Source organism: Zootoca vivipara, chromosome 10 (assembly GCF_963506605.1).
Source record: "Zootoca vivipara chromosome 10, rZooViv1.1, whole genome shotgun sequence".
In the NCBI taxonomy this organism is placed as follows: Eukaryota; Metazoa; Chordata; class Lepidosauria; order Squamata; family Lacertidae; genus Zootoca; species Zootoca vivipara.
Window position 1 is genome coordinate 41340784 of NC_083285.1, and position 10848 is coordinate 41351631.

Genomic DNA, 10848 nt, shown 5'->3' on the forward strand with positions numbered 1-10848 from the left:
GGTTTAAAAAGGGAAAGAGATTAAATATAATGAGAAAAAGAAACAGGAAAAAAATCTGAGATATTGGTGGGCAGTGACTGAGAGGGGACTTTTAAGCCTAGTTTTAATTGATTTGACCTTGAAAGAGCGCTGCTCTCCAAAGGTGACGGATAAGAGGGCAACCCTTTGAGATGTGTGGTGGTTCCAACCTATCTTGCAGTGGGCTTGAATACGTGATGTTTATACTGAGTCTGCCTAGCCCAGGATCTGTACTGGCTAGTAGCAGCACTGAAGCACAAGCCATGGCCTTTCTCCAGCTGTCTGTTTGTAGTGTGAAATATCCTTAGTCACAAAAGTTATGAACTGCTGTGTGGGGCTCAGCCATATAGTTATACTGTGTGAGGGAATGGAGCCTTGCTATCTCCAAATCATTGGTTGGACTCATTGCCTTACTCTCCGCTCTTTTCAAGGCACCTCCATTTTTCTTGCTCTCTTACTTCTCCTTCCTCATATTCCCCTTTTCTCTTGTCTTTCCTTCTCTTTCTGCTATTTTTATGGCTTCCTATCTCTTTTCCATTTCTCCCCCTTTTCATGTTCTTTCGGCCACAAAATGTTTGGGGGCGGGCCTACTAATCCAGTAGAGGAGGAAGCTTAGAATAAACCCTATGCCATCCAATAGCGTCACGTTGACATGGCTTTTACACCACAAGAATCAAACGTAATACTAGGCGGGGAGTTACAGGGCGGGAGGGTGTTGCTTGGGCAAGTTCCTCCCTTTGCTCTTTGATAAAGGGCCTCCTGGAGGAAGTGAGATCTCGAGGGAGAGTCGCTGAACCCACTCAGGCTTCAAAGTCCAACAGTTTCTCATACTTGCTCGTCATTTGTGTAACCTGCTATCTCGTTAAGCCTTGATAATCTGGGGTTTCCCTTCCTTTTCTTTCTTTGAAGACTGAACCATGTTGCAGAACAGAAGCAGCCACTCAGGTGCGGACACCACCTGCTCTGAGCCTGGCCTCTGCTACGACCGCCTGACCACCCAATGCGCACCTTGTGTGAAGCCAGCAAGGCACTCTAGGAGCGACATCTCTTGCTCTCTGCCCGGACTCTGCTATGACCATCAGAGCAAACAATGTGTACACTGTGGACCCAGAAGCACCTCCTGCCATCTCCCCAGCCTCTGCTATGACCGCCTGGTTGATCAATGTGTGAGCTGTGAAAAGATGCAGAGGAACACTGAGAAGGAGACAAGTAAGCAATAAAAATAATCTCCTTGACTTTTGGAAAGAGCGGGAGGGAATTGTTCCCTGGGTGCATTGGGTTCAGTTGGAATCAAATCCTATACCAGTAGGAAGAGATTCCAATGGCTGAGACAGGTGGATGAGAACAGGAACAGAAGAAATATTCTCATCTACTGATGACCTTGGGTATCAATTGTTGTTAGTTATAATGGTTGTATGTTGTCTGCAGGATCAGAGCAGAGGTAGCATAGCCAGCCGCTAGAGAACCACAGTATGAGAGGGCTGTGGTCCGGAAATCCTGCTAATGGGTTTTTCAGAGGCATCTGTTTGAGTGGGGAACAGGATGATGGACTAGATTAATCTTTGCTGTGGTCCAGCAGGACTCTTCTTATCTTCTCAAGGAAGAGCACCAGTGGTCTCCCTTAAAAGGCCCACCAATCACTGCCATAGCAATTGGCTCTTTTTCAGTCTCAATTTCATATCTATCAAATAGGAATGATAGTGAAGGCGTCAGGTAAGACAGACAGCGTTGTTGTTTGGGTCGACGAGAGCAATGAGGTTGCTTCCTTGTGGGCATTTGCCACACTCATGATTTGGTACACATGTGGGGAAACTGACCCAGAGGAAATGAGTAACCATAACGTGTGAAGTCTGCCAATGCAGTACCACATCTTCCTGCGTTTGGGACTGTGACACCAATGTAGAGTCTGAGGTTTTTGTATTGGCTCCACAAGTAGGTGGAGGGGGGGGGTTGTAACTGGGTACCATGCAGCTTCTGACTCACATCTGTTGAATTGTTGGATGTATTTATAGCAGGGGTCAGCAAACTTTTTCAGCAGGGCGCCGGTCCACTGTCCCTCAGACCTTGTGGGGGGCCGGACTATATTTTGAAAAATATATATGAACGAATTCCTATGCCCCACAAATAACCCAGAGTTGCATTTTAAATAAAAGGACACATTCTACTCATGTAAAAACACCAGGCAGGCCCCACAAATAACCCAGAGATGCATTTTAAATAAATGGACACATTCTACTCATGTAAAAACATGCTGATTCCCGGACCGTCCATGGGCCTGATTTAGAAGGCGATTGGGCCGCATCCGGCCCCCGGGCCTTAGTTTGGGGACCCGTGATTTATAGCATGCTTTAAAAAAAGGAAAAGTACTTCACATGTGTAATTGAGTGGCCCTTAAAGCAGCCTACCTAGGGAGGTAGTTAATGTATATACCACTTCATATTTCAACAGAAATCTCTAGTGAGTTACATACAGATAGGCCACTATGACTGTGCGCACCACCTATTGAAAGCACATTATTTCCCCCAAAGAACTCTGGGAACTGTAATTTGTTAAGGGTGCTGGGAATTGCAGCTCTGTGAGGGGTAAATGACAGTGCCCAGGGTTCTTTGGAAGGGTAAATAATAATAATAATAATAATAATAATAATAATAATAATAATTTATTATTTGTACCCCGCCCATCTGGCTGGGCCTCCCCAGCCACTCTGGGTGGCCTCCAACAAAGATTAAAAATGCATTAAAATGTCATACATGAGAGACGTCCCTAAACAGGGTTGCCTTCAGATGTCTTCTAAATGTCAGGTAGTTGTTTATCTCTTTGACATCTGATGGAAGTGTGTTCCACGGGGTGGGCGCCACTACTGAGAAGACCCTCTGCCTGGTTCCCTGTAGTTTTGCTTCTCGCAGTGAGGGAACCGGCAGAAGGCCCTCGGTGCTGGACCTCAGTGTCTGGGCAGAACGATGTGCTTTAAATATATATAATATGCACACAGCTTATGACTAACTTTCCACATGAGGGAAAGGCCATAGCTCCATGGAAGAGAGCATATACAGTCATACCTCGGTTTAAGTATGCCTCAGTTTGAGTATTTTCAGTTTGAGTACTCCGCGGACCTGTCTGGAACAGATTAATCCACTTTCCATTACTTTCAATGGGAAAGTTCGCTCCAGGTTAAGTACGCTTCAGGTTAAGTACGGACATCCGGAACCAATTACACTCATACCTTGGGTTAAGTATGCTTCAGGTTGAGTACTCCGCGGACCCGTCTGGAACAGATTAATCCACTTTCCATTACTTTCAATGGGAAAGTTCGCTTCAGGTTAAGCACACTTCAGTTTAAGTACTCCACGGACCATCTGGAATGGATTGATCCATTTTCCATTACTTTTGGGGGGAAAGTTCGCTTCAGGTTAAGTATGCTTCAGGTTAAGTACAGACTTCCGGAACCAATTGTGTTTGTAAACTGAGGTACCACTGTATTTGGATTCAAAGCTTTCCAGGGTCAATCCCTGGCATCTCCAGGTGAGGCTGACAAAGACTTCCATCAGAAATCCTGGCAAGCTGCTATAGACAATCTAGAGCAGGGGTCCCCAGACTTACCGGGCTTCGGGCCGGTGCCAGTGGTTGTACCAGTGGTTTGACTTTCTATACGACAGCTTTCTATGGTTCCTATGGGGGGAAGAGCACGTTGAATCTTAGAGATAGTGGCTGGCCTTTGGTGAGCTCATGACTAGAGGGTAATTCATCCTGAAACTTTGCACTTCACTGTAGCTCATTTGTTTAACCATGATGCTACACTGGTTTGACGGTGCAACTTGGGATATACAGTATATATATATATATATGAAAGTCCACACAAAAAAGATCCCTTGGGGCTGTTAAAAAAAAATGGTAAAGGACCCCTGGACGGTTAAGTCCAGTCAAAGGCAACTATGGGGTTGCGGTGCTCAGCTCGCTTTCAGGCTGAGGGAGCCGGTGTTTGTCCACAGACAGCTTTCCAGGTTATGTGGCCAGCAGGACTAAACCGCTTCTGGGCAACGGAACACTGTGATGGAAGCCAGAGCACACGGAAACGCCGTTTACCTTCCTGCCGTATTGGTACCTATTTATCTACTTGCACTGGCCTGCTTTCGAACTGCATTGCTATCTCAGGGCCCCATCTCAAGGTTCCAACATCTCCACTTAATCTGTCTTCTTCTTCTTCTTTGGCGATCACTCGTAGCCGAGTAAGATTGTCTTCCATAAACACAGTTTTAACAATGGGTCTGTAAGTGACTGTGGAGGCCAATTCTGGATCCACACATCCTTCCACAGTGGAGACATTGGTTTCCAGGCAGGAGTTGATCACGGTGTGGATTTGCCAAGCATGCCTTCCTCTTAGCACGTTTCTCCCTTGCGTCCTGAGATCGAATTTCTTCAAAGCCCATGACACCTTTGGTAAGTGATGGGAAGGGCCTCTTCCAGAAATGTCAGAGAGACGCTGCCATTTAGAGTACAGCATATTAGGCTATATGGACAAATAGGTTTTCGTGTGCCAAGGAGCCTCCATGTGGAAACACCATCACCCCAGGGTTCCCAAATTATGGTCCTTGAGCTTCATTTAGGCAGTTCACAGAGTATCACAGGGTATTTTATTGTATTACAACTCGAATTCTATACAATATATAATAAATAGAAAGAAGCCATAAAATGCCATTAAAAATCACCCAGCATCCAGCATAATGCATTACAATTACTACAACAGGCAGAAAAACCACAAATTGATCCACCAAGGCCTTCAGCAATTTTCAAATGGGCTTGGGTGGGGGAGAGTTTGGACTCTATTGCCCTAGCCTTTATAAAGCACAGCCCTTAACACTTTTTAAAAACATATAATTGGGAATGGTATGTAAGTTATTATGATAGTTATTAGGAGAGAGAGTTGAAGGGAAAGAAGGGATTAATCCATAAAACAACAAGGGCAAATGGAACAAATGTTATATGAAAATTATTTGTTTATTTTATTTATGTTTATTTTACAATATTTATATACCACTCGATTGGAAGAAAACCTCTGAGTGGTTTACAAAAATGAAGATATCTGTAAATTACTGTGATCTGCCCTACCCAGAGAGATAACAGATTATCTTTAAACCAGAATGCTAACTAGAAAAAGAAGAGTAAAGATGAAATAGGAAAGACAGAGAAACAAAGAATTGTAACTGGGGTTTTGGATTAAGAAATGGAACAGAATTAGACTAAGTGCACCTGATGGTGTTTGAAGCACTGCTAAACAGTAACATGTATTTTACCCCCAGGTAATCAGATTTTTATTTTATTTTACAGTATTGTTTTTCTGTGAGGTTGGTTAGTATGGCTGAAGCATCCAACCCAATTTTTGAGCTTTATGGTTTTGAATCTTTCCCTCCTCCCCCACCACCTGCATCCTTTGTCTGTCATCTGACCTGTTGAAGATGGAGGGCTCAAAAGCTTGCTCAGTGTTTGGCTGACCCAAATAAAAGTATTGCCCAACTGTGGATCTGAGAATTTTTCCTAGGGCAGGGGCTCCTGGATGTGGGAAACCACAATCCAGAAAGTCCTCACATAACTAGCTGCCTGTCATACTTCAGATGGTGGGATGATCACAAAACTGGCCTCCTAGGATGAGCTTAAAGCAGAGAGGGGACATATTTCATTGTTTGTAGTTCAACTGTTTGTAGTTCAACTGTTTGTAGTTTCAGTTGTCAGGATAGGACTGAGAAGACCCAGGTTCAAATCCCCACTGCAAGGAAAGTTCGCTGGGTAACCTTGGGCCAGTTATATTCTCACAGCCTAATTTACCTCAGCATTGTAAGGATAAAAGGGGGAAGGGAAACGAACCCTGTAAGCTTCTCTTGACATCCTGGAGGAATGGTGGGACAGAAAAACAGTAAATAGACAAAATAATGCTGCTGACTATTTCTGCTCTAATGCTGAGATAACTCAGTTACTCCAAAAGCCCCATTCCAAACTCAGTGAACATGGCCCACTGTCAGACTGCCCTGTATGTCTGCAAGGCCTCTCCATCAGTTCTGCTAAAAGACAGCTGCATCAGGCCGCTCCCTCAACTGTCAGCAGACACTCAGTTAGGTGGCAAGAGACAGAGAGATTGGACTGCAGGACCCTCTCTATTGGCACTGCTGAACGAGCAGCAGCTTTTGAGTCATCTCCAAATTTTCTGTTCCTGCTGTTTGCTACAAGAGCTGTGTAAATAGGAAGTAGTGCCTGATCTTGCTTCCCCCCCTCCTCCCTCCCAGTCCCTTTTCCTCTTGTGTCATGCCGCTTAGCTGGTGAGTCTGAAAGCAGGGACTTCTACTTGTAAGCTGTTCTGGAAGCCTTTTTTCAGTGGAGGAGTGGGATAAAGATGCTAGCGACCACCCCATCTGTTTTCCTCCACAGCAGCACCAACACCTCATGCTGCAGACCCAGCTTGCTCATCTTTACTCTTTGGAATTTATATTGCCATGGGGCTAGTCTTGATACTGGCTGCAGTGCTGTGCGTTGTAATCCTGAAACAAAAGAGGAAGAAGAGGATGCGAGGAGCTGAAAAGGAGAATTCTACAGGTAGGCACTGCCAATATTCCCAACAATAGATATTCACACATTTGGGGATTTACCATCTAGTTCCAATCCAACCACACAATGCATGGTTATTGCCTGCAATGTACTGAGAGCAGAATTGATTTGTCTTATTCTGATTATCTGGGCTATTCAGAGGCCAATGCCAATGCCAGTCCTGTATATCTTAGTTCACTTTCCTCTTTTCTTCTCATGTTCTGCTTAACTGACATGATTTTCTTCTTGTTGCCTCATACACGACGCCCCTGAAGATTTCAGATGCTGTGAAGAGAGGAATGCTGAAGGTGAGCATGGAGGGAACTTTTTAAAGAGTATACCCTAGGGGCAGGGCTAGGAAACCCTTTTCAGCCCTGCTGGGCAACCTTAATGGAGGGCCATGTGCCACTGACAGGTGGAGCCACAAGCGAAAGTGGGTGGAGCAATGAATGTAAACGTTACCTTTGCACATTAGGTAAGGTTCTGTAGCCACTCTCACACACCCCTCTCCATCCTCCATCCAGGGAAGCTAGATGAGATACTATCAGAGTTCAAGGGCACATTTCAGCCAGGCAAAAACACTCAAGGAGGGTGTGAAGAAACTATCAGTAGTGATTGTGGGCTGGGGAGGGGCTGTGGGCTGGAGAAAGCACAGAGGGTCAAAGAAGAGAGCATGGGAAATCAGCACCCACCCCACAGACCTGAGGAGCTTCACCCCCTGTCCTAGAGCATAGCTGCCAAGTCTCCTGTTTTTTGTGGGAAACCCCCGGATTTTAATCCGTTTCCCGCTGTTATCCTGAATAGAAAAAAATCCTGGAAATCCCCCGGATTTCCTACCTGCCAGGGAGGCTCCATTTAGGGTGCCGCTCTGCCCATGTCTGGGCACTGGAAATCGGGCAGAGCAACACCGGAAGTCGCTTCTACGTATGTCTGGACATGCGCAGAAGCGACTTCTGGTGCCGCTCTGCCCATGTCTGGGCACCGGAAATCGGGCAGCACCGGCACCGGAAGTTACTTCCACGCATGTCCAGACATGCATAGAAGCAACTTCCGGTGCCATGCAGCTGCTGATCCCGCATTTTTCAGCAGGAGACTTGGCAGCTATGTCCTAGAGACATTGCTGCTGCTGTTCTAAAAGGGAAGGGGGCCTCTTATCCTACACTTCTCTACTGCTTTCACATTTCTCATTAAGTTGTTTCTCTTTCAGAAAATGAGAAGTGCGTCATTGCCTTTGAAAATGAACCTCCCAAAGGCCACAGTTGCAGTCCAGGAGATGGAGATCCTGAAATACTTAGGTGCCCACATTCAAATGATGCTTTAAGCACTGCCAGAGATGACACCTCAAAGAGGGAAGTACAGCATATTGCTATGGCAGGAAGTGACGTCACAGAGGCAGCTTCCCTGACTTCCTGTGATAAAAAATGCAACCCCACCTTTCCACTGCCGGCAACAGAACTTGGGGCAACTGTGTTGGTGACCACTAAGACTACTCAGGAGAGCGTCATCTGGGACGAGGAGTCGTCATCATAGCAACAAGTTTTAGAGGGGAGAGACTTGAAGACTCTCCCTCAAGCATCATAAAACCCCCTTTCAACTCAAAAGAGGAATAGTGGATGGACAGATTTACAAAGGGCTTGCCTCATTGTAACTGGAAGAGAGTTTGTTATTTCCCACATTGTACAGATGTTGAAGCAGTCTTTCAGCTGCCAGAAACTCCCAGCAATTGCTTTAAGAAAGAGGAGGCTACTGGGACACTTTATACCAAGACTTCAAGCCTGGCTATTGCGTGCCGAGGTACCAAGACTTCCCACCAAATAATTTCACACATCACAGGGAAATTAAGTTTTGGGTTTTGGCATTAATTTTGGCCACAACTTTATTTAAATACAACTGAATGTGAGTGGTTGCTTAGGCATTGGTTCCCATGCCATCTGTCCCCCACCTGGGACATATCTGACTCCCCAGTGAACTGGGGATGTCAGGATAGGTAAGCACCCTCTGAGAGAGGCTGGGGCAGGGCACCACGTCCTATGACCTCTCCCCCAGGTGCTCCCCGAGGCTCATGCGCGGTCCTAGTCCCTAGTGGGGGTATGGACAAACATGTTGAGCCCCAGGATTCCTTTAGCGGAATACACCTAAAGGCAGCAGCAATTTTGAGGGGCAGGCCCAGCCAAATCCTTACCCCTCCACCATCCAATTCGAACCAATGCCTAACCGCCAACCTTACAAGTTGTGACAGTTTGCTATGCAGTAGGCAAAAACCACCTGGCACCAGCCAATCAGCCAGATGGCAAAATTCCTACCAAAATTCCCCATGACAGGCACAGCAACGTCAAGTGCAGCAAAAAAAACCTAAATATAGGGAGGGTGGGCGGGAGATCCGTTTGCAAGCACCCAAAAGTGAAAGCGCAACCTGCTTTTAAATGCTGAGGCTGTCAATCAAAATTAGCAACATAGCATTCTCCCCAGCAACAAACCCTCAGTGGCCATCCAATCTGACCCGCCCCTACTGACCAGGGAAGGTCTTGTTAACCCTTCCGCAACCCATGCTCTCCCTAAGGGGAGAACCTGCTTTCTCATTGGCCCTGCTCAGGGTCCCCTTGGTGGGCTTTTACCTGGCTGGAATGTGCCCCTGAACTGTGACAATTCCTCTTGCTTGCTTGGATGGAGGTGTGCATGTGTGTGAGAGAGTGTGAACTGCTGTTTTTTGGCAGATCTGGAATGCAGCCTGCAGTACAAAGGAAAGTCACTTCCCTTGCACCACCCACTTATGTCTCTAGCCATTCCCACTACTGCCATTCCCACCACTACCATGCCCCCACCCCACCCCAACAATGAAATGTGGTCCTTGGGTTGAAAAGCATTTCCCCACCCTGCCAAGGCATCCCTCCTTTGTAATGTTTTAGGCTGGAGAAGCTCTGGAAAATGTATATCTCATGGAATAAAATGATTGCTTTGAGCTCGCATTTACCTTAATCTTAATGATGATGAATGCAAGTGGACAGAAATACTGAGTGGGAGTTTAAATGAGCTATTTGAACCACTAAGGAGCATATTTTTTAATGTTTAAAATTATTTTTATTCCACAGTGTTATATAATTCTTTTTGAAAAAGGCTTTGATTGTGTGTGTGTGTTTTTTACAAGCAAGCAGTGCATAAAATTTATGAAATAAGATAAAATGAACATTGGCAATATAAGATTCAAGACTGCATATTTTCTTTAGATGTACTACAAAATAATTTTAATGTGGCATACGTACGCTCAATGGCTAGTGGTCCTTATTCTGCAATATTCTTGTTGTCCTTCAACATTTGATAGCTTAATGAAGCTGGACTTTTTCCTTTTTACCAACACTTCAGCCCACAACTTTACAATTCTGTTCTTTCTCTTTTCTTAATCCTGGTCAAGGAATGCCAAACATGGTAAGACCTAATTCTTTTTTTTGGGGGGGGGGGAATTACTGATTGTATGCGTAGTCCAAAGGGCACTTCCTTGTACAGCTACAAAGCTTTTCTTAAAATCAGCTTTAAATACTCCTATAAAATAACCCCCACAAATATTTCTTAGGGTTGAAAACATAACTGCAATGGATCTGAAAAGTTTCAGAATTGAGTAGAGCATGAGAGAAAAGGAAGGAAGGTAGGTTATGGTCAGCTGAAGTCCTGCAGGACCATGGACAGAGATCTGAGCATCTTGCTAGAGCACATATAGTAAGTATATCTGCTCAAATATCTCTCTCTCTCTCTCTCTCTCTCTCTCTCTCTCTCTCTCTCACACACACACACACACACACACACACACACACACACACAGTTTCATGTTCCACAACTCAGTTTAACAGGATGCAGATGGTATGACCAGGTAAAGAAGGGAGGTTGAGCTTCTAAATAGTTTTTATAAATGCATATCCTGTGGCAAAACTCACTATGTTCAAAGGGGAAGTAGATATGCAAAATATCTGAGATATTTTGCTAGACTGAACTGACCTACCACAATGCTCTCTCTCCATCAGCAGCTACCTATTAGCCGGTCCCAGCCTAGCATGTCTCCTTGATAAGCTGCATTCTGCAGGAGAGTCCCCAAAAGCCCACTTCACAGCAACTTGGAGCAGGGCTTTCCATGTGGCTGCCCCCGTTCTTCAGAAGGGCATCCCTGTTGAGGTACAGCAGATGTCCACTATTTATATTTTCTGGAACTTTTGTACTTTTTGTACAAATTTATGGAGGATAAATCCATAACTACTAGCCACCATCGTC

The 10848-nt window shown here is 45.3% G+C and overlaps 1 protein-coding gene across 2 annotated transcripts; it reads left to right on the forward strand.

The window, feature by feature from the left end:
• The first annotated feature begins 843 nt into the window (after nt 1-843).
• On the forward strand, nt 844-8369 carry TNFRSF13C (TNF receptor superfamily member 13C). 2 transcript variants are annotated; one of them, XM_035128016.2, is made up of 4 exons: nt 844-1227; nt 6436-6600; nt 6867-6899; nt 7799-8369. In XM_035128016.2, exons 1-4 carry the CDS (start codon nt 936-938, stop codon nt 8119-8121), a joined length of 813 nt encoding a protein of 270 aa, XP_034983907.1. In that variant the 5' UTR covers nt 844-935; the 3' UTR covers nt 8122-8369. The 2 variants fall into 2 exon arrangements, with proteins under 2 accessions (XP_034983907.1, XP_034983908.1); XM_035128017.2 differs by having other exon boundaries at nt 6439-6600.
• The last annotated feature ends 2479 nt before the right edge of the window (nt 8370-10848 follow it).